At 47.9% G+C, this 19,360-nt stretch overlaps 1 protein-coding gene across 3 annotated transcripts in view; it reads left to right on the plus strand.

The window, feature by feature from the left end:
• The first annotated feature begins 4,041 nt into the window (after positions 1-4,041).
• Positions 4,042-19,360, plus strand: part of LOC137416798 (quinone oxidoreductase-like protein 1) — a 106,050-nt gene continuing 90,731 nt past the window's right edge. The window contains exons 1-4 of one of the 3 annotated variants that reach the window (XM_078774068.1): positions 4,042-4,363; positions 6,771-6,870; positions 12,208-12,308; positions 13,913-13,990. In XM_078774068.1, coding sequence (XP_078630194.1) covers positions 13,952-13,990 — 39 coding nt within the window. In that variant the 5' untranslated portion in view covers positions 4,042-4,363; positions 6,771-6,870; positions 12,208-12,308; positions 13,913-13,951. The remainder of the gene's footprint in view (positions 4,364-6,770; positions 6,871-12,207; positions 12,309-13,912; positions 13,991-19,360) is intronic. The other 2 variants (XM_078774069.1, XM_078774067.1) reach the window with 2 other exon arrangements.

The following is a 19,360-nucleotide window of genomic DNA, read 5'->3' on the forward strand; positions in this document are numbered from 1 at the left end:
GCCCTCCCGGCGGCGAACGAGTTTGCTCGCCTGCTCACGGAGTTCCCGGCCCTCACGCGGCCGACGTTTTCAGCCGTCGCAGTACGACATGGGATCGAGCACCACATACCAACCACGGGCCCGCCGGTCTAAGCCAAGGCCCGCCGCCTCGACCCAGCCAAGCTCGCCGTGGCCAAAGCCGAGTTCGACGCTTTAGAACACCTCGGCATCGTGCGGCGCTCCGATAGCGCGTGGGCTTCGCCACTACACATCGTCCCAAAGCCAGGGGGCGGCTGGCGTCCATGTGGCGACTACCGCCGTCTTAACGACGCTACCACCCCCGACAGGTATCCGATCCCGCACATCCAAGACTTCTCCGCCCGTCTGGCGGGACGGGTCATTTTTTCAAAAATCGACCTCATACGGGGATATCACCAGGTACCTGTCAGGGCGGCCGACGTCCCTAAAACGGCAGTCATCATGCCGTTCCGCTTATTCGAATTCCTACGGATGCCGTTTGGTCTCAATAACGCGGCTCAGGCGTTCCAGCGCTTGATGGACGGCGTGCTGCGTGACCTGCCGTTCCTCTTCGTTTACCTGGACGACATCCTCGTCGCCAGCACGTCCCAGGCCGAGCACCTCCTCCACCTCCGAACACTGTTCGGGCGCCTCAGCGAGCACGGCCTCATCGTCAACCCGGCCAAATGCCACTTCGGCAAGACGGCCGTTGATTTTTTGGGCCACCACATCACCAAGCACGGGGCCGTGCCGCTGCCAAACAAGGTCGAGACCATCACCACGTTTCCGCGTCCCTGCTCCATAAAGGCGCTGCAGGAATTCCTGGGAGTGGTGAATTTCTATCACCGCTTCGTGCCCCGCGCTGCTCAACTCATGCGGCCCCTCTACGAAGCCCTCCGGGGCAAGCCGGCCAAGCACGTCATCGTCTGGTCCGCAGCAATGGATGCGGCCTTCCAAAGCTCAAAGCGGGCCCTCGCCGACGCAACACTGCTCGCTCACCCGGTGCTCAACGCTCCCATCGCCCTCACCACGGATGCCACCGACTACGCGGTGGGCGCCGTACATGAGCAATGGGTGAACGGGGTTTGGCAGCCACTCGCTTTTTTCAGGCGGCAGCTCCGGCCGAACGAGCTCAAATACAGTACATTTGACCGTGAGCTCCTCGGTCTACACCTGGCCGTTCGCCATTTCCGCCACCTCCTGGAGGGCCGACCCTTCACGGCGTTCGTCGACCACAAGCCGTTGGTTTACGCAATGGCCAAGGTCACGGAGCCGTGGTCGGCCCGCCAACAGCGCCACCTCTCCGCCGTGTCGGAGTTTACCACGGACATCCGGCACGTCGCCGGCAAAAACAACGCCGTGGCCGACTGTCTTTCTCGGGCCAGCGCGAACGCGGTCCACCTCGGCATGGACTTCGCGCTTATGGCGGCGGACCAAACCACCGACACCACGGTGCAAGCCATCCGGGCGGCGGACACGGGCCTCCGCCTGGCTGACATCCCCTTCGCGGACACTGTCCTGCTCTGCGACGTCTCCCAAGGCCAGCCTCGCCCCATCGTGCCCATTACCTGGCAATGCCGCATCTTCGCCTCCCTCCACGGCCTTTCCCACCCGGGCCGGAAAGCTTCCCAGAAACTGGTGTCAGCGCGATTCGTCTGGCACGGCCTTCGACGGGACGTCCGCGATTGGACCAGCACCTGCACAGCCTGCCAACAGTCCAAGGTCCACCGACACACCCAGGCCCCGCCGGCACCTTTCACCGTGCCCGAATGACGTTTCGACCACGTCAACGTGGATCTGGTGGGCCCCCTCCCCCCGTCACAGGGGTTCACACACCTGCTCACCATGGTGGACAGGACCACCAGGTGGCCGGAGGCCGTTCCCCTCGTCTCCACCACCACCGCCGATGTGGCGCAGGCTTTCATCGCCACCTGGGTCGCCCGCTTCGGCGCACCGGCGGACATCTCGTCAGACCGCGGACCACAGTTCACCTCCGAGCTGTGGGGCGCGGTCGCCCGCAACCTGGGGGTCAAGCTCCACCGTACTACGGCCTACCACCCCCAAGCCAACGGGTTGTGCGAGCGATTCCACCGCTCCATGAAGGCCGCGCTCATGGCCGGCCTTCAGGATGGCGGTTGGGCCGACCGGCTGCCGTGGGTCCTTTTGGGCTCCGCACGGCCCCCGAGGAGGACCTCCGGGCATCCACCGCCGAGCTTGTCTACGGCCAGGCGCTACGCGTCCCGGGCGAGTTCGTGCCCGATGCTACCAGTCCCTGGTCCGCAGCTCGCCAGCGCTCAGACCTCCAGGAGGCCGCCCGATGGTTTGCCCCCGTGCCAACATCCCACCACGGTGACCCCCAGTCCTACGTCCCCCCAGCACTTCGCACAGCGGAGTATGTTTTTGTGCGTCATGACGCACATCGGGGGCCACTCCGGCCGCCGTACGACGGGCCCTTCCGGGTCCTGCGACGGGACGACAAGTCGTTCGTCATCGACATCGGCGGCAGGTCGGACCGCATCGCGGTGGACCGCCTCAAGCCGGCGCACGTGGACATCGACCAACCGCCACGGTTGGCCCTTCCGCCACGGCGAGGCCGCCCCCCGTCCAAGGTGCCCCCCACTCGACCGCCCACCACCACACCGGACCCCCCCCCCCACGACCCGCCAGGGGTCGCTTCGGCCGGGTCATCAGGACCCCCCTCAAATTGACCCTGCCGGTGCAAGTCGATTCTGGGGGGACGTGTGTAGCGGCTACCGCTGGGTTTTCACAATCGCCTTGCACCTACCAAGGACGCGGAGCGATCACCATGCCGGGCTCGTCCAGGACGCCCGGGCAGCCCGCCCTCGACATGCCAGGCCGTGGCCAGGACTCCCGGCCACGCCCCCTCTCGCCGTTCCCGGGCAAACGCTCCGGGATAATGTGTGTATATATATTGCTGCCCGATAAACGGGCTTTGGAGATTACCTGAGCTGTTTTGTTTGAATAAAGCAACTCGGACGAATTCCAGCTTTTTTGTCGCGTCCATTCTTCCGATCGACGTGGGAGCACGGCTCCTTCACTAGCGTACTACTCTGCTGGCTATGAAATGCTCTGCATCCACTGTGGTACTGAGGCGAATTTGGTTGAAAAGGCAGGGCAATACCCTCAATGTAACATTTGTACTGCAAAGCCAGTACCAAAGCGTGGCAGAAATCTTGTTCAACATGCTCAATAGTTTCAAGGTGCCAAGGGCATGGTGTTTATCTGTTTTTCCGATGTCATGGTGGATATACATGTACAGGTGTCTTGCCCTTTCACTACCAAGCTCAGCTAGGACATTCAACATCATCCAAAATCACACAAACACTGTGTTTCATAGAGATTTGGGCAATGTGTGTAAATCTGTGAGATGAATGAAGAAATAAAATCATTTTGAGGAGAAAGGAGTCTTTATTTCATATTTTTCCATGTCAACAAAACGGAATGGAAAGTAGGAAAAAAAAAAAACCAAAAAAAAAAAAACACCTCCCTCCCTACCCGAACTTTTGAGAAAAAAGGACGATCACCAACTCTTTTTTTTTATCTGGCCAGTACACAGAGGAATGGCCATGCTATTATCCTCTCTGGGGTATATAGATTACTGTAGATCTAGGCATGGACCTCAACAATGATGGGGGTGTGTTCAGTTTCTTATAGAGTTTTTAAAGTTCTAATATTAATAATATAAACAACCTACACGACCTATTACTTTCGTCTGCTACACCGCTTCAAGTAACCAAAATATTGAAATTAAAATAAAAGAATTACATGGTACAAATTTACAAGTAGCATACACACGATGAGTCCATTAGACATACAAGACCCAGAAAATTTAAAACCAGTACTACACTTGATCTTCAATAATGGTATGTATTAACTTTTAATATTGTATCATGTAATTGTTTTGTTTTAAACATTGTTGTTACTTGAAGCGGTGTAGCAGAATAAAATAATAAGCTGTGTAAGTTCTTTTTATTATTATTTTGGTTGGTCTTATTGTGTTTTTTTTCCTAATAGCAAGTTTTCTTTATTTATAATTCAGTCGGACATTGTGAGGTAAATAAATCAACCATTAATAAAACGACGTGACCGAATTTTGATGCAATAGTGGTTCCGAATCAGCGCATCTATTTCCGCTTTTTTTGGTCAATGTTTTTCTGGGAGATTGCGAGTTCTCCTTTTCATTGATGTTGAAAATCTGGGGCGAATTGCTTTGATTTTCCCCGGGGGTTTTCCTCGCATCACCGGCGTCGCTCCGACCAGACGTGTGTTATGGTTTACCTTGTGCGTTCGTGTGCTCTTCCCATGGGGGAACGATGATTACTTCATCATCAGCAACAGGCACGCGGTTGGTTGTGAATGTGGTTTTGAGTTGCGTTGCGCGGTCTATCTGTCCACTACGTGCCAAGTGGTGTGTGGTTGGGACTGTGTGATGACCCAGATCTGGATATCTCTCGTATAACGTGTAATATAAATATAGAAAGTGCACATCCACTAGAACGTGTGAATGCACCACAGCATGAGTGATGATGAGAGCTTGAGAGGGGGTTGTATGTCCGACCGTAGATCTACTGTAATCTATATATCCCAGAGAGTAATAACCCTTCCTGCCGCCCCCCTCCCTTCCTCCCTCCCTCCCTCTCCCTCCCCCCTCCCCCTCCCTTCCCCCTCCCCCTCCCTTCCTCCCCCCTCCCTCTCCTCCTCCCCTTCCCCCTCCCTTCCTCCCCCCTCCCCCTCCCTTCCTCCCCCCTCCCCCTCCCCCTCCCTTCCTCCCTCCCCATCCCCTCCCTTCCTCCCTCCCTCCCCATCCCCTCCCTCCCTCCCTCCCCATCCCCTCCCTCCCCATCCCCTCCCTTCCTCCCTCCCCATCCCCTCCCTTCCTCCCTCCCCATCCCCTCCCTTCCTCCCTCTCCCTCCCCCTCCCCCTCCCTCCCTCTCCCTCTCCCTTCCCCCTCTCCCTCCCCCTCCCCCTCCCTCCCTCTCCCTCTCCCTTCCCCCTCCCCCTCCCTCCCTCTCCCTCTCCCTTCCCCCTCCCCCCCTCTCCCTCTCCCTTCCCCCTCCCCCTCCCCCTCCCCCTCCCTCCCCCTCCCTCCCCCTCCCCCTCCCCTCCCCCTCCCCCTCCCCCTCCCCCTCCCCTCCCCCTCCCCCTCCCCCTCCCCTCCCCCTCCCTCCCCCTCCCTCCCTCCCCCTCCCCCTCTCCCTCTCCCCCTCCCCTCCCCCTCCCTCCCCCTCCTTCTCCCTCCCCCTCCCCTCCCCCTCCCTCCCCCTCCTTCTCCCTCCCCCTCCCCTCCCCCTCCCTCCCTCCCCCTCCCTCCCTCCCTTCCTCCCCCTCCTCCTCCCCTTCCCCCTCCCTTCCTCCCTCCCCTCCCTTCCTCCCTCCCTCCCCATCCCCTCCCTTCCTCCCTCCCTCTCCCTCCCACTCTCCCCTTCCCCCCCTCTCCATCCCCCTCCCCCTCCCCCTCCCTCGTGGGGAACGCGTGTACTACTACTAGTACTAGTCATACTGCACAATTTGGTGTCTGTCTGTCTGACCGTGATACATTCGGTCGTTACTTATCCAATCTCAACCAAATTCGACAGGAGGACTAAGGGTCACATGATGGAGGTTGTAGCGACTTCATTTGCCACCTTCCTCAGGGGGGGTTTTCCGTCTTTGGTGGAATCCGTGTTAAGGTGTATATCCATGTTAAGGTAGCTAGTCACGGCGTTTTTCCAAAGCCACTTCTAATAACAAACGTAATAACACTAATGATAATACTAATAGGTGAGGGTGAGACTACCGGAAGTAAGCTGTAACACGTGCCCTTTTGTGGTTTGTTTTCAACGTATCCAATCACGTGACTGTTGTCGCGAAGGGTGCACTATAAACTGGAAGTTACGTAGTTCCGCGGGCGCCTATAGCATAATGTTAATGTTATTACGAAACAATCTTGATACTAATAATTTCCCCTCTCACCAATGAGTTTTTTCCTTCTTTAACATATGCCATGTTATCGTGTATAAGTAGCGTGTTGTATGGCAAGCTTAACAGAAGTAAAAAAAACATAAACGCATATGGTTACCTTTTTAAACAGTCGTGACTGCTGTTTAACATTAAACTGAAAGAAATCTGGAGGTTTACTGAGGTGTTATGGTGGTTGAGGTGTGGTGGGGGTGGAGGGCTTGACTTGTTGTGGTGGGGTGGAGGGGTTTAGGTGTTGTGGTAGGGGTGGAGGAGTTGTGGGGGAGGACGATGGGTGGGGCGGGAGTTTGAAGGCTTGGAATGTGGACGGCAGGAAGGGGATTGAAGCTTTCTGGTTAGGAGGGAGGTTGGGGACTTGGGAGTGGGGCTTGTTGACTTGGGGTTTGCGAGGAGGGTTTGTTGACTTGTGGTTCAGGACTTGGGGCTGGGATAGGGGGAAAGGGATTGAGGACTTGAAATCACATTTTACATGACACAGGATTTCCACATGTCCCCGCCATCAAAGGAGATTCCTGTCAAACTCCCTAAATATTCCACACTCGATTGGAAAGTAATTCCCTTCCAACCGCCGGTGGAACCACTTGTCTGCTAGTCTGTATTATAATTGTAAAACTCATCTAATTGTATTAATTGAGCAGCTGTGCAGTGCTGTGCTTTAATTGGTTTGGAGATTTTTCAGATGAACGGGTAATGTACATTGTTACCATCTCTCGCTCCATTCCCTCGATTTTCAGATGAACGGGTAATGTACATTGTTACCATCTCTCGCTCCATTCCCTCTTATTCTTTGCAGTGTTTGGAATTCAAACCTGAGTCTTGTTGGCCCATAATATCTGGTTTGCTCCCCGTGCTGAGGCGTGTTACCGCCCGGGTGTCTTACCACTCCAAAAGTAGTGAGTTGTGCATGTTTTAGTAGATAAACATTGTTTGTGCATATCTATTGTACAGGGTATTCTTGCGGAGGTAGATGTATTATATGTGTTTTTTTATATTTGGGATTTATAAAAGTCATGCCCGTAACTGCAGCGACTATAAATTTAAGTGTACATGGTGAATGAAATGAAACGAGCAGAAGATGTTATCTCGATTGCATCATAACCAGCTAGACGAGGCAACCTAGCCTCAAGTGATTGAATTAATTATTAGTGTTTTCTTATGTAGTCGTGGGCAAAAGTATTGGCACCCTTGCACTTTTTTCAGATAATGCACCATTTCTTCCAGAAAATTGTTGAAATTTAAAAATATTTTGGTATCCACAAATATATTTCTTTGCTTTGCAGTGGAACAAAAGAAAAAGCTGAAAAAATTACTAAATCTTAGCTTATTCCACACAGAAATCCGAAAACGGCCCAGATAATATTATTGGTACTTTTTAGAAGTTGTTGGAAATAATTAGGTTTCAAGCAGGTGATTCTCCTTTACTTTGGAATTGAACTCACCTGTGGTGAGTTGCAGTTGCCTGCAATATAAAAATCGCTCATTCAACCAGTTTGAATAGAGAAAAGGAGTCATTCTGCTGTTTTGTGTCACTGTGTGTACCACAATGAGCATGGAGAAAAGAAAGAAAACCAGAGAATTGTCAGAGGAGGTCAGACACAAGATTTGCTATAAGTCCATCTCCAGAGACCTTGATGTTCCTGTGTCTACCGTACGCAATGTTATCAGGAAGTTTAAGGCCCATGGCACTGTACCAAACCTCCCTGGATGTGGCTGCAAGAGAAAACTTGATCGAAGATTGCAGCGAAGGATTGCTCAAATGGTGGAGAAAGCACCTCAATCAACTGTCAAACAGATTCAAGCTGACCTTCAGACACAAGGTACGACAGTTTCAACTCGCACCATCCGTCACCAACTCAATGAAAGGGGGTTCTATGGAGGACCCCACTGCTGAGAGAGAGACATAAGAAAGCCTGACTGAAGTTTGACAAAACGCACCCGAACAAGCCAAAATCCTTCTAGGAGAATGTCCTGTGGACAGATGAGACCAAATTAGAGCTTTTTGGTAAAGCACATCTCTGTTTCCAGAAAACAAAACTAAGCCTTCAAAGAAAAGAACACCATCCTTAGTCAAACATGGAGGAGGTTCAGTGATGTTTTGGGGTTGCTGTGCTGCCTCTGGCACTGGGTGCCTTGAATGTGTGCATGGCATCATGAAATCAGGAGATTACCAAGGCATTCTGGAGCGCAATGTTCAACCCAGTGTCAGAAAGCTGAGTCTCCGTCGAAGCCCATGGGTCTTGCAGCAGGGCAATGACCCCAAACACACTTCAAAAAGCACCCAGGAATGGTTAAAGACAAAACACTGGGCTGTTCTGAAGTGGCCAGCAAATTAGTCCAGATGTAAATCCCATTGAACACCTGTGGGGAGATCTTAAAAGAGCAGTTGGGAGAAGGCACCCTTCAAATCTGGGAGAACTGGAACAGTTTGCACAAGAGGAGTGGGCCGAGCTGCCAGTAGAGAGGTGTAGGAAGCTCATTCATGGCTGTAGGAAGTGCTTGACTGCAGTTATTTTGTTCAAAGGTTGTGCTACCAAATATTAAGTCGTGGGTGTCAATAATTTTGTCAATGCCATTTCTTTTTCTTTTCTGATTTAAAAGTATATATTAAGTTCTGAATCAAAAACAAAGGTACTGTAATATTAACAGTGAAATCAAGAATTGTGGAGACCAAATACAGTACTTTTGTGAATTTCAACTTATTTTCAGAGAAAATTGTGAGTTATTTGAAAAAAGGTGCAAGGGTGCCAATATTTTTGGCCAAGACTGTAATGGGGATCAATGTCAGATTGTCTTGATAAGTTTCCGGTTCCTCTACCACGATAAATCACTGCTAACAATACTATGATCGATATGTGACTTTTCAAATGACATAAATGGCAAAAAGTCCTTTTGTGCATGTGCCGTGTGTGTGTTTTCAGTGACAGAGTGGCAATTTCAAGATGGTTATAAATTGTTGTGTTCCTGAATGCATATTAGAGTCACGGAAATATAGGAAATATGAGAAATATCCATGGATGGTGTCGACTATAAATGGATGGTGTCGACTATAAATGGATGGTGTCGACTATAAATGGATGTGTTTTGTGTCGGTCTGTGTCAGTCTGTCATACGTCGTACTTTTGTACGTCTTTTAATTAATTATGTACTATTCAAGTGTACATTTTAACCCTTCAGACTGCTGAGACCCCTTAGACCTTGGAAGACCCTTTAACACTTAGGACCCAAAAGATCCAGAGGACCCAAAAGACCCAGATGACCCAAAAGTCCACAAGGACCCAAATCGCCCAAAAGACCCAGAGGACCCAAAATCCAGCAGGCATGTATGCTACAAGGCAGTGAAGACAAATGGAAATTTGGTACAACAGACCAAAGGGCCCACTAGTTGGTATAAATGAGCCACAGCAGGCGATATAACACACACACACACACACACACACACACACACACACACACACACACACACACACACACACACACACACACACACACACACACACACACAGACTTTCCTCCACCCTGACCCTCCACGGTACCCCTAACCCCTGCAAGTGCAACCATCAGTTTTCAACTCGCTCCGTCCAGCGTTTAGGAGTGCATAGAAGTCGCACACACAGACACTTCTCAAATTATATAATAGTATGAGTGAAGAAATTATTTTATCTTTGCCATTCACAACCTTTGACCAGGTTAAATGGGAGGTGTCATGATCAAGCTCACAAACAAGGAAGGTGGGGTAGGGAGTGAGGGAAGGAACCTGAACATTTCACATGGGAATATTTTGCTGTGATTGTTGTGATTCCAACAACAAAATAATTTACTCCGCCACCTAAGGTGGACATAGGTTATGTTTTCGCCCCTGTCTGCCTGCCTGTCTGTTTGTTTATTTGTTTGTGAGCAGGATATCTCAAAACATTATGGACGGATTCGGCCAAAACTTGGTGGACAGTGTGACGAGGACGAATTGATTAGATTTTGTTGAACTTCTAGATCCAGATCCAGATACGAGAATTTTTTAGTGATTTTTCATCATTCAGAGATGGGGATACAAATGATGTATTGTATGATATCTCAAAAAGTTGTCGACAAGTCGTGACAAAACATGGTGGATGAGTTGGTTAGGTGTCAAGAACAAGCTGATTAGATTTCGGTTCAGATCCAGATGCAGATCCGGCTTATCAGAGGGATACAAAACATAAAGTGTTCAGCCTGGCGGAGGTATGCTCTCTACCGAGTGCTGTTCTAGTTGTTTATGCGAAGGTGCTTGTGTATAACAAATTTATTTGAGATTATCAACACCCCAACATGTATGAATTTACTCATTCTGAAAGCTTTTTTGAACAAAGTAAAAAGTCCATCTTTTCCCCCACAATCCAATGCAGCTGTGATGTGTGAAGAAAGGGAAGAAAGGAGTGAAAAGCGTAATTATGGTACTGTTCTGTCAGGGGGGGTAGAGGAATATCTAAATCCAGGTACATCTGCAAAGCTAGGTACACGACTGTCGTGATAGGGAATCTACCTGTAATAAGTTATATGTGTAGCCCGAATGTCAGAATAAGTTGTGTCTGTGTCCCCGCCATGAGGGGGTGGGGCAATACTGGGGCATGCTAATTAGTACAGGGATTATGGGTAAAGTTCCCTCTTTTGTCGTTCCCTCTGTGAGCAACCCAGTGTCCCTTATGGCAGCGCAATCATATACATTAGAGAGGTCCATTAGTGCACACATTAAATAATTCCCCACCACCACAATGACTTTGGAAGAGCAACAGGCAGGAAGCCAGATCGGGGCACCGCCGATGGGGCCGCAGCCAGCCACATCACCAGCTGGCATAGTAACGAACATCGTGCAAGGCAAGCAATAGCCATGCCCAGGGAACGTGTGATTGGTTTGGGGAAGGAAGCGGCACACTGATTGGCCACCGACCATGGACACCTCGGCCAATCAGTGCGGAAGGCGCGAACACTCAGCCAATCAGTGCGGAAGGCGCCAAACCACAACTAAGAAGCAGGTCGCTGATCAGAGAAAAAGGGCTGGTGACGGCAGAGGGCAGGAAGACCACAAAGAAGGGAGGGGCTGATTGGTAACGTGGTGGAGTTGACGTCAAACCACGGGGGACAAAACGTCTCGTTCGCGGGCATTCTGGGCTTCCCTGGTCGGCTTCCCTGGTGGTTCAGTTCGGTTGTGGGGTTCCCTGGTCGGCTTCCCTGGTTCGGTCATCGGCTTCCCTGGTCGTCTTCCCTGCGTTCCTCCCTGGTGGTTCGTCTTCCCTGGGTTCTTGTCTTCTTGTTGTGATGCTTGGAGGGTGCCTGGTGCATGGAGCGGTGCTTGGTGTTTGGAGTGGTGCTCGGTGCTTGGAGCGAGGCATGGTGCTACGAGCAGATGGGACCTCGCGTGCGACCGACGAGGGGCGAGCGAGGCGTGCCGCTGAGCGGGTCGCTCGGGGCCTAGCAGGGCGTGAACGAGGCGGATGGAGGCCTGCTTCACGCGAACACCGGAGCCTGGACGATTCCTGACGGACGCAACAGACACAGATAAGCTCGCACCCACAAACGCCCACAACACGACGATTTCTTTATTTAATTCATCCCCCTGTGCTGTTGTCGAAGTGAGGTGTGCGGGATCCCAATTTAGAATTAGTTTTTACAGTCGCGTTTCTTTGTATCGGGTTCCGTAATAAATCGTTTATTTTTGTGCATTTTACCCCCGTGTCCGTTTTAAGTTCATTCCCTACAGGATCGAGGGCTGCCGTCTGGGCGTCAGGTAAGAGCTTGCCGCTTCTTCCTCTTTCTTCTTACTCCCGTGCTTTTATAGTCGAATCCACAATTGATCGTCGCCTCGGAGTTAAAGCCTGTTTGGTCATCCGCGATCCTACGGTATTAACTGAGGGATTCGCGTGACAGTACTTTTGAAATCAGTCTGTCAACTTTATGGTCAGAAAACTGCTTCTGACCTTCAATGGCTTGCTGGGCTGGAATAATTTATAGGGCCAGGGTCTGCAAGATGAGACCCAAGAGAAGACATTGCTAACAGAGTGGGAGGCCCTGGGATTTGAGGGACAGTCTCATTTGATAAAGATGTGTGTATAGGAGGATTGGCATGGTGGTCCTTCTTTACAGTTCACATTTAAACAGGTCTTTACTGCACCTTGTTTTGTAACAAACCGGTGACGACCACCGATCAGATATTGCTTTTCCTTGGTTTATACGCAGAGTGTCATTTTATTTTTCTCCAGACAGGCTGGAGTTACTGAAGAGTTTCAATTATGCCTGGCCTTTATATTCATCCAGGTGCTCCAACTGAAGATAAGAACCATCCTTCTGTCTGGAAGACAACGTAAGGAATTTATAAATAATTGTGTTCTCTAGTATGTTTTTGCTGCATTTTTATTGGTTACTTAACTGTTTCACCGGAGGGGACTGCAGGTTTGCTCTGTCTTACCTGTGGTTTTCCAGACTTTCCACCCATACACCTTAACATATTCAACTGAAACTTGGTACATGATTTTATTATGACATGTTGCAGAACAAGTTCAAGTTCCAGGGAGTTTTGTCAATTTTTCAGAGTTATGACCTTTTTGGACTTGGAAAACATTACATTGGTAGGGGACATTTATTGCAAGGCAATTCTCCCTCTTGGTACCCTCGCCTGAGGAGAGGGTATTGCATTTGAGTCCTTTTGTTTGTTTGTCTGTCCGCACATAATAAATATGATTTTCTCCACAACCATTGGTCCGATTGACAGGAAATGTTCACCATAGGTGTACCTCCTCCTGCAGAATTTTTCTAATGATAATTATGACGTCATAGGTCACGTGGTATGTCCGCCATCTTGGAAAAACCGAAAAACTTTGCACCTCAATATCTCCGAAAGCGCTGCATCGAAGAAATTGAGACATGGCTCATTGTAAATAACTCTTCATGGGGAATAATGTGTTCATGATGATGTCATAGGTGCCTCCATTATGACATCATAATTCAATAAGTACAAAACTTCATTCGATCAAGATGAAACGGAACGTTGATTGAAGTATGCTAACCACCTTGGGAAGCGAGGAGAAACCAAAGTTTCGGGCACTAACCCTCCTTGCTTCCCACGGCAGTTAGCATACTCCAGTCAATGTTCCGTTGATTCTTTGTCTAGTCCATTGTTCCATTGTTCCATTGTTCTTTCCATTGTTCCATTGTTATTTGTCTAGTTTAGGTTTTATTCCAGGTGGAATAGGATCTGACTAATAATTGTCCCAATGCTTAATTGGCAGGGTGTTGCATCATAGGGTATGCCATCCTTTCAGAGGGGACATTAAGCTGGCTCTTCTCTCATGGTCAAATCTCATGGTACTGAAAAACAAAAGAGGAGGTTACATTAGCAAATTCCAAATCCCTGTCTCAGGTGGAATTCTGTTGGAAATGCAGTGGTGACTCGGTGGTCTAATGGTTAGAGCACCGACTCCGAGTCTGGTAGGTTGGCGATTCAAATACCGGCCGAGACATACAAAAGACTTTAAAAAATGGTATGCATTGCTTTCTTGCTTGAAGTTCAGCGTTTCAAAGGATAAGAGCATGGAAAATCCACGTAGGTTGGCATCCATTGGGAGAAGGACATTCCTCCTTCGGAAATACCCCACTGAGTGCGATGAGAAAGGCGACGCCATTGTTGTGGCATCGCTGGTACCCATAGTGCTCTGGGAAGTGACAGCACTTACCCCAAGCTCGGTGTGTGTTTGTGTCATCTAACAGTAGTGTGTGTGTGCTCCACCACGAGCCTTACTTGGCTCCTGTTAAAAAAACAACAACAACCTCGTGTATTCATTGTCTGGAAAACTGACTTGGCATCTTGTACTCTCATTTCAGAAAATGTCATGCATCACATCACATCGATTGTGTATTTCATTGTAGTTTGACTTCATTCTCCAGCACGAACATTTGTCTCTCCTTCAGTCCACCCAGACACAGCTCAGGACGGGAGAGGTCTTGGTGATGGTCGAGGCCTGTGGCCTGAGCCCAGTGGACATTCAGGTAAATTACAATTTCATTTTGAAAGCACTTTCAGGTAACGTTTGCCAGTTAGTTTTTAATTACAGTAAATCAATCGATCAATCTCGCATATAGCTTATTATTATTATATTATTTTATTTATTTATTTATTTTAGAAGTAAAACCTCAAAATACTTTATAAAAAAGGAAGTGGTAACCAACCTTTTGGCTACTTTTTGGAGGGTTGAGGTTCTTGAACAAAATTTGAACCTTGTGATTGGACTATACACTAGAATGTACTCGTATCTCCTGAGAAATAGTGGATGTTGAGACTCGAGTTAAATTTGTTGAGAGCAGTTGGTGGTGTTTCTTGCTCAAAGTGAGAGACCTGCTATGGTCATGGTATAATACTGTATACTTGTGAAATTGGACTTGCATTGAGGTACTTGTGAAATTGGACTTGTATTGAGGTACTTGTCAAATTGGACTTGTATTGAGGTACTTGTCAAATTGGACTTGTATTGAGGTACTTGTGAAATTGGACTTGTATTGAGGTACTTATGAAATTGGACTTGTATTGAGGTACTTGTGAAATTGGACTTGTATTCAGGTACTTGTGAAATTCGACTTTTATTCAGGTACTTGTGAAATTCGACTTGTATTCAGGTACTTGTGAAATTGGACTTGTATTCAGGTACTTGTGAAATTGGACTTGTATTCAGGTACTTGTGAAATTGGACTTGTATTCAGGTACTTGTGAAATTGGATTTGTATTCAGGTACTTGTGAAATTGGACTTGTATTCAGGTACTTGTGAAATTGGACTTGTATTCAGGTACTTGTGAAATTGGACTTGTATTCAGGTACTTGTGAAATTGGACTTGTGTTCAGATACTTGTGAAATTGGACTTGTGTTCAGGTACTTGTGAACGTGGATTTGTATTCAGGTACATGTGAAATTGGATTTGTATTCAGGTACATGTGAAATTGGACTTGTATTCAGGTACTTGTGCAATTGGACTTTTTTTTTCTTTTTTTTTGTATACTGAATCGAGGCTCGTGAAAGAGCTGACATTTACTTCACAAACAAATCAACCAGACAAACAAAATATATAAAAAGAGGGTGCGGAAGACAAGAGAATGGGAAGCACACAAACACTTGAGAGCACACAACATTTAAAAGCAGGGAGATGTGTGGGAGGGAGAGGGCTTGGGGGCAGTTGGGAAGGGGGGGGGTGGGTGGGAGAAGTATAAAACACAAGGACACCAAGGACTTCCAGGACAGAAGTTGGTATTTCAAAAAGTGGAATTGGGGTGAAATTATCGGGGATAGAAAAGATCAAGGTTTTGGATGGGGGAAGATAAGAGATGGTGGTGAACAGCTGTTTTAAAGACTTGGAGGGTGGAGTGGGATTGGAGAGAGTGAGGGGGTTTGTTCCAGAGGCGGGAGAAAAGAGGAATGAAGGAGTGAAGGTGAGCAGAGAGTCTTTATTTTGGCAGTTTAACCATAAGAGGGTTGCAGGCAGATCTTGTGCGACCTGTAGGAATATTGGGGGGGCAAGGCCAGAGAGGAGTCGGTAGAAGACGGAAAGACCACCAACCTTCCTGCGGTGAGTGAGTGAGAGGCCTTTGGAGTTATCTTCATCGCGGGAGATTCCAATGATTCTGAATGCTTTGCTTTCAACAGCGTGAAGACGAGCTAGGTGTGAGGCAGGAGCACCAGCCCAGAGGGGAGAGCAGTATTCCATTGAGCTGCGGATGAAAGCCTTGTACGTGGTGAGGAGCTCAGGTGTGCCAAGGAAGGACTTCGCACGACGGAGGATGCCCAGTCGGCGACTGGCTTTGGAGGCCAGATTTGAAATGTGGTTTTCCCAGGAAAGATCATGGCAGATAGTGAGACCCAAAAGTTTGAGTGACAGAACTTCTTGGAGAGGATTATTCAGAAAGTAGATGGGAGGGTTGTCCAGTCGGTCTTTTCGGAGAGACATCGTAAGAGTGTGAGATTTGTCAGGATTGAAAGACATGTTCCACTTGTTTGCCCAGTCTGTGATTTTGTCCAGGTCTGCAGAGAGTGAGGAGGCTGCAGACTGCCGATCTGAGGGATGAAGAATGGAGTGACAGAGAGTAGAGTCATCAGCAAAGAGATAGAGAGGATTTTCAAGAGAGTCGGAGAGATCATTGATGAAGACCAGAAAAAGCACAGGGCCCAGAACACTGCCTTGGGGAACTCCAGCCTGAACAGGAAGAGGAGATGAGAGAAACCCATGGAGGTCCTTGGTGAGGCTATTGCCTGATGTGTGACTTGTGTTCAGGTACTTGTGAAATTGGACTTGTGTTCAGGTACTTGTGAAATTGGACTTGTATTGAGGTACTTGTGAAATTGGACTTGTATTGAGGTACTTGTGAAATTGGACTTGTATTCAGGTACTTGTGAAATTGGACTTGTATTCAGGTACTTGTGAAATTGGACTTGTATTGAGGTACTTGTGAAATTGGACTTGCATTGAGGTACTTGTGAAATTGGACCTGCATTGAGGTACTTGTGAAATTGGACTTGCATTGAGGTACTTGTGAAATTGGACTTGCATTGAGGTACTTGTGAAATTGGACTTGCATTGAGGTACTTGTGAAATTGGACTTGCATTGAGGTACTTGTGAAATTGGACTTGCGTTGAGGTACTTGTGAAATTGGACTTGCGTTGAGGTACTTGTGAAATTGGACTTGCATTGAGGTACTTGTGAAATTGGACTTGCATTGAGGTACTTGTGAAATTGGACTTTTATTCAGGTACTTGTGAAATTGGACTTGTATTCAGGTACTTGTGAAATTGGACTTGTATTGAGGTACTTGTGAAATTGGACTTTTATTCAGGTACTTGTGAAATTGGACTTTTATTCAGGTACTTGTGAAATTGGACTTGTATTGAGGTACTTATGAAATTGGACTTGTATTGAGGTACTTGTCAAATTGGACTTGCATTGAGGTACTTGTCAAATTGGACTTGTATTAATAATAATAATAATACATTTATTTTATATAGTGCTTTTCAAGAAGCCCAAAGACGCTTTGACAGAGTACAAAAAAACAAGTGCAAAAATCAACAGGTAAATAATCAAAGGAAGGAGAAGGAGAAGACATATAGTGGGGCTGCTTAACTGATGAATTGTGCCTTTTCCCTTAAAAGCATGAAACTTGGCACATGGCTAGAATACCCCAAAAGAAAGATTTTTAGTCCAGGGGGCATCTCCAATTTCACCCCATATGGCGGCCATCTTGAAATTCAGATGGCCGTCATACAAGACCTGTTTTGATGAATATCTCCATAATTAGAACAGATATCAAAATGGTTGAAGTGCCTATACCTACATTTTTAGGGTCTAGGAATCCAATGGCAACATAAAATATTCAATAGTATATGGCAGCCATCTTGAAATCCAAGATGGCCGCCATAACAGACCTGTTTTGATGAATATCTCCATAATTAGAACAGCTATCTAAATGGTTGCAGTGCCTACACCTACATTTTTAGGGTCTAGGAATCCAATGGTAACATAAAATATTAAGCAGTCATCTGAAAATATTAATTTTGCATAGTATCATGCATACTGGGAATGCATATAAATACTCTTAACAGGTTGGCATTCTTCAGTGATTAAAAGTGTCTATGACATCGCAGACTGTAACTGTGCCATCTTGTGGTTTTCTAGTCTTTGCTGCATTCTCCATCACATGCGCAGAGAGAAGTACAGGGAAGTGCAGCTTTCTTACACCGGCAACGACCAGTACATCCTTTTTTGCACCCACACTTAACAAGTTCATTGCAGATCTTTGCAGCCTCTGGAAGTGTTGTCCATATTGGTTTGAACTGGCCAGCAGACGTTTTTTGCCAACCCCATTCAGTGGGGCTTGGTAGATCAGGCTTAGCATGCAATGCTTGTCCCCAGCATAGTGCGCCTTGGTATACTGCCCGCTTTACGTGCTGCACAAGGGCATCATGTGTTGGTGGAATTGATTCCACAGGTCTGCCCTTCTTTGCAAACAGTTTCTTTCGTACAATGTTAATGTCAGTAGCAGTACTTGTGCGATCATACAACAGAATAACAAATCTCTCAATGACGTTCATGCAGGTTTCAGTTATCTCTGTGCTCTGGTGGCAAATTTCTGCTAGTACCTCTGTGAGCTCAGGGAATGATTCCCACACATTCCATGCAGTTACCTTTCCACACCCATTAAACGCTGAAGAAGTGTCACACCCTGTTAGTGCATGAAACATGGGGAGGGCTTTAGATTTCTCAGGGCCAAGAGCTGTGGCTATATCATGTGCAGAGATAAATCGCATGTTCTTGCCTGTCCCAAATTGTAACCATATCACTGAAAGCTTCTGGGATGCTGTACCTGCAAGCACGACAACATCTGTGTCCACAGTTTGTATGAGGACCTTACTATGCCCTCTCTGTTGCATCAGCAGCATGTAGGAACATCCGACCATCTGCCTCTTCCTGAGTGCACGGGGAGAGTGATTCTAGATCAATGCGTGGTGGAGCAGTAAGAACCTCTGTATCAAGTGTGACAACTAGCTCCTTGCGCTGGTCTTCAAATGATTTAATTGTTTCATTGGAAAGGAAGCTGAAGAGTTCACGCTTGTTTTCATCAACTCGAAGAAATTATCCAGAAATTATCCTCTCCATATTGCTCATGCCTGCTCGGAAATTATCCAGAACTTTAGGGTGTGTCTTGTGCAAGTCCATCATATCACGCAAATGGACTGTGACCCATCTTGCATAGTGCGTATGGTCAAGAGCAAAGAACCACAGAAGAAGCTCCCATAAAGCATCTAAGTACATTTCAAAGTCAGCCTCCCTCAATGAGCGCACAAAGGTCAGGATGCTGTTCTCCAATGCCATCGTGAGACTCCAGTATTGGAACTGTGGGTGTTCCTTAGTCATTTTGCCACACCAATCAGTAAATGAAAGTTTCGTCTCAGCTTCTATTGCATAGTCATTGTATGCCCGATGCTGCAGTATGTGCAAGGCTGCAGCTGTCACCTGATGGGCATTGCGCGAGCGTGAAACATGTGCAGCTCGCAGGAAAGAATCTGCACTTCCCGCTGAGGCAATATTGGCTTGCACCAATGCTTCTACCCAGCCGCTTCCAGATAACCAGTCACCCGATGTCTTCAGTGCAGTCATTTCAAAGTGCAATCCTCCGAATAGCAGAACAAATCTGTCCTCTCCGTATTGCTCATGCCATTTCCATTGAATCTGTTTTGCAATTGCAAATAATGGTTGATCAAGGGCAATGACAGGAGTCTGTCCTGGATTTAGATGTTGCACGGCAGTCCCAATTACATCCATGGAGTGTTTTATCATGGCCACAGTGTGTGCACTTTCATGAAACAGCGGCATTAGAGCC

This window comes from Myxine glutinosa, chromosome 3 (genome assembly GCF_964187855.1).
Source record: "Myxine glutinosa chromosome 3, kmMyxGlut1.1, whole genome shotgun sequence".
Classification (NCBI taxonomy): Eukaryota; Metazoa; Chordata; class Myxini; order Myxiniformes; family Myxinidae; genus Myxine; species Myxine glutinosa.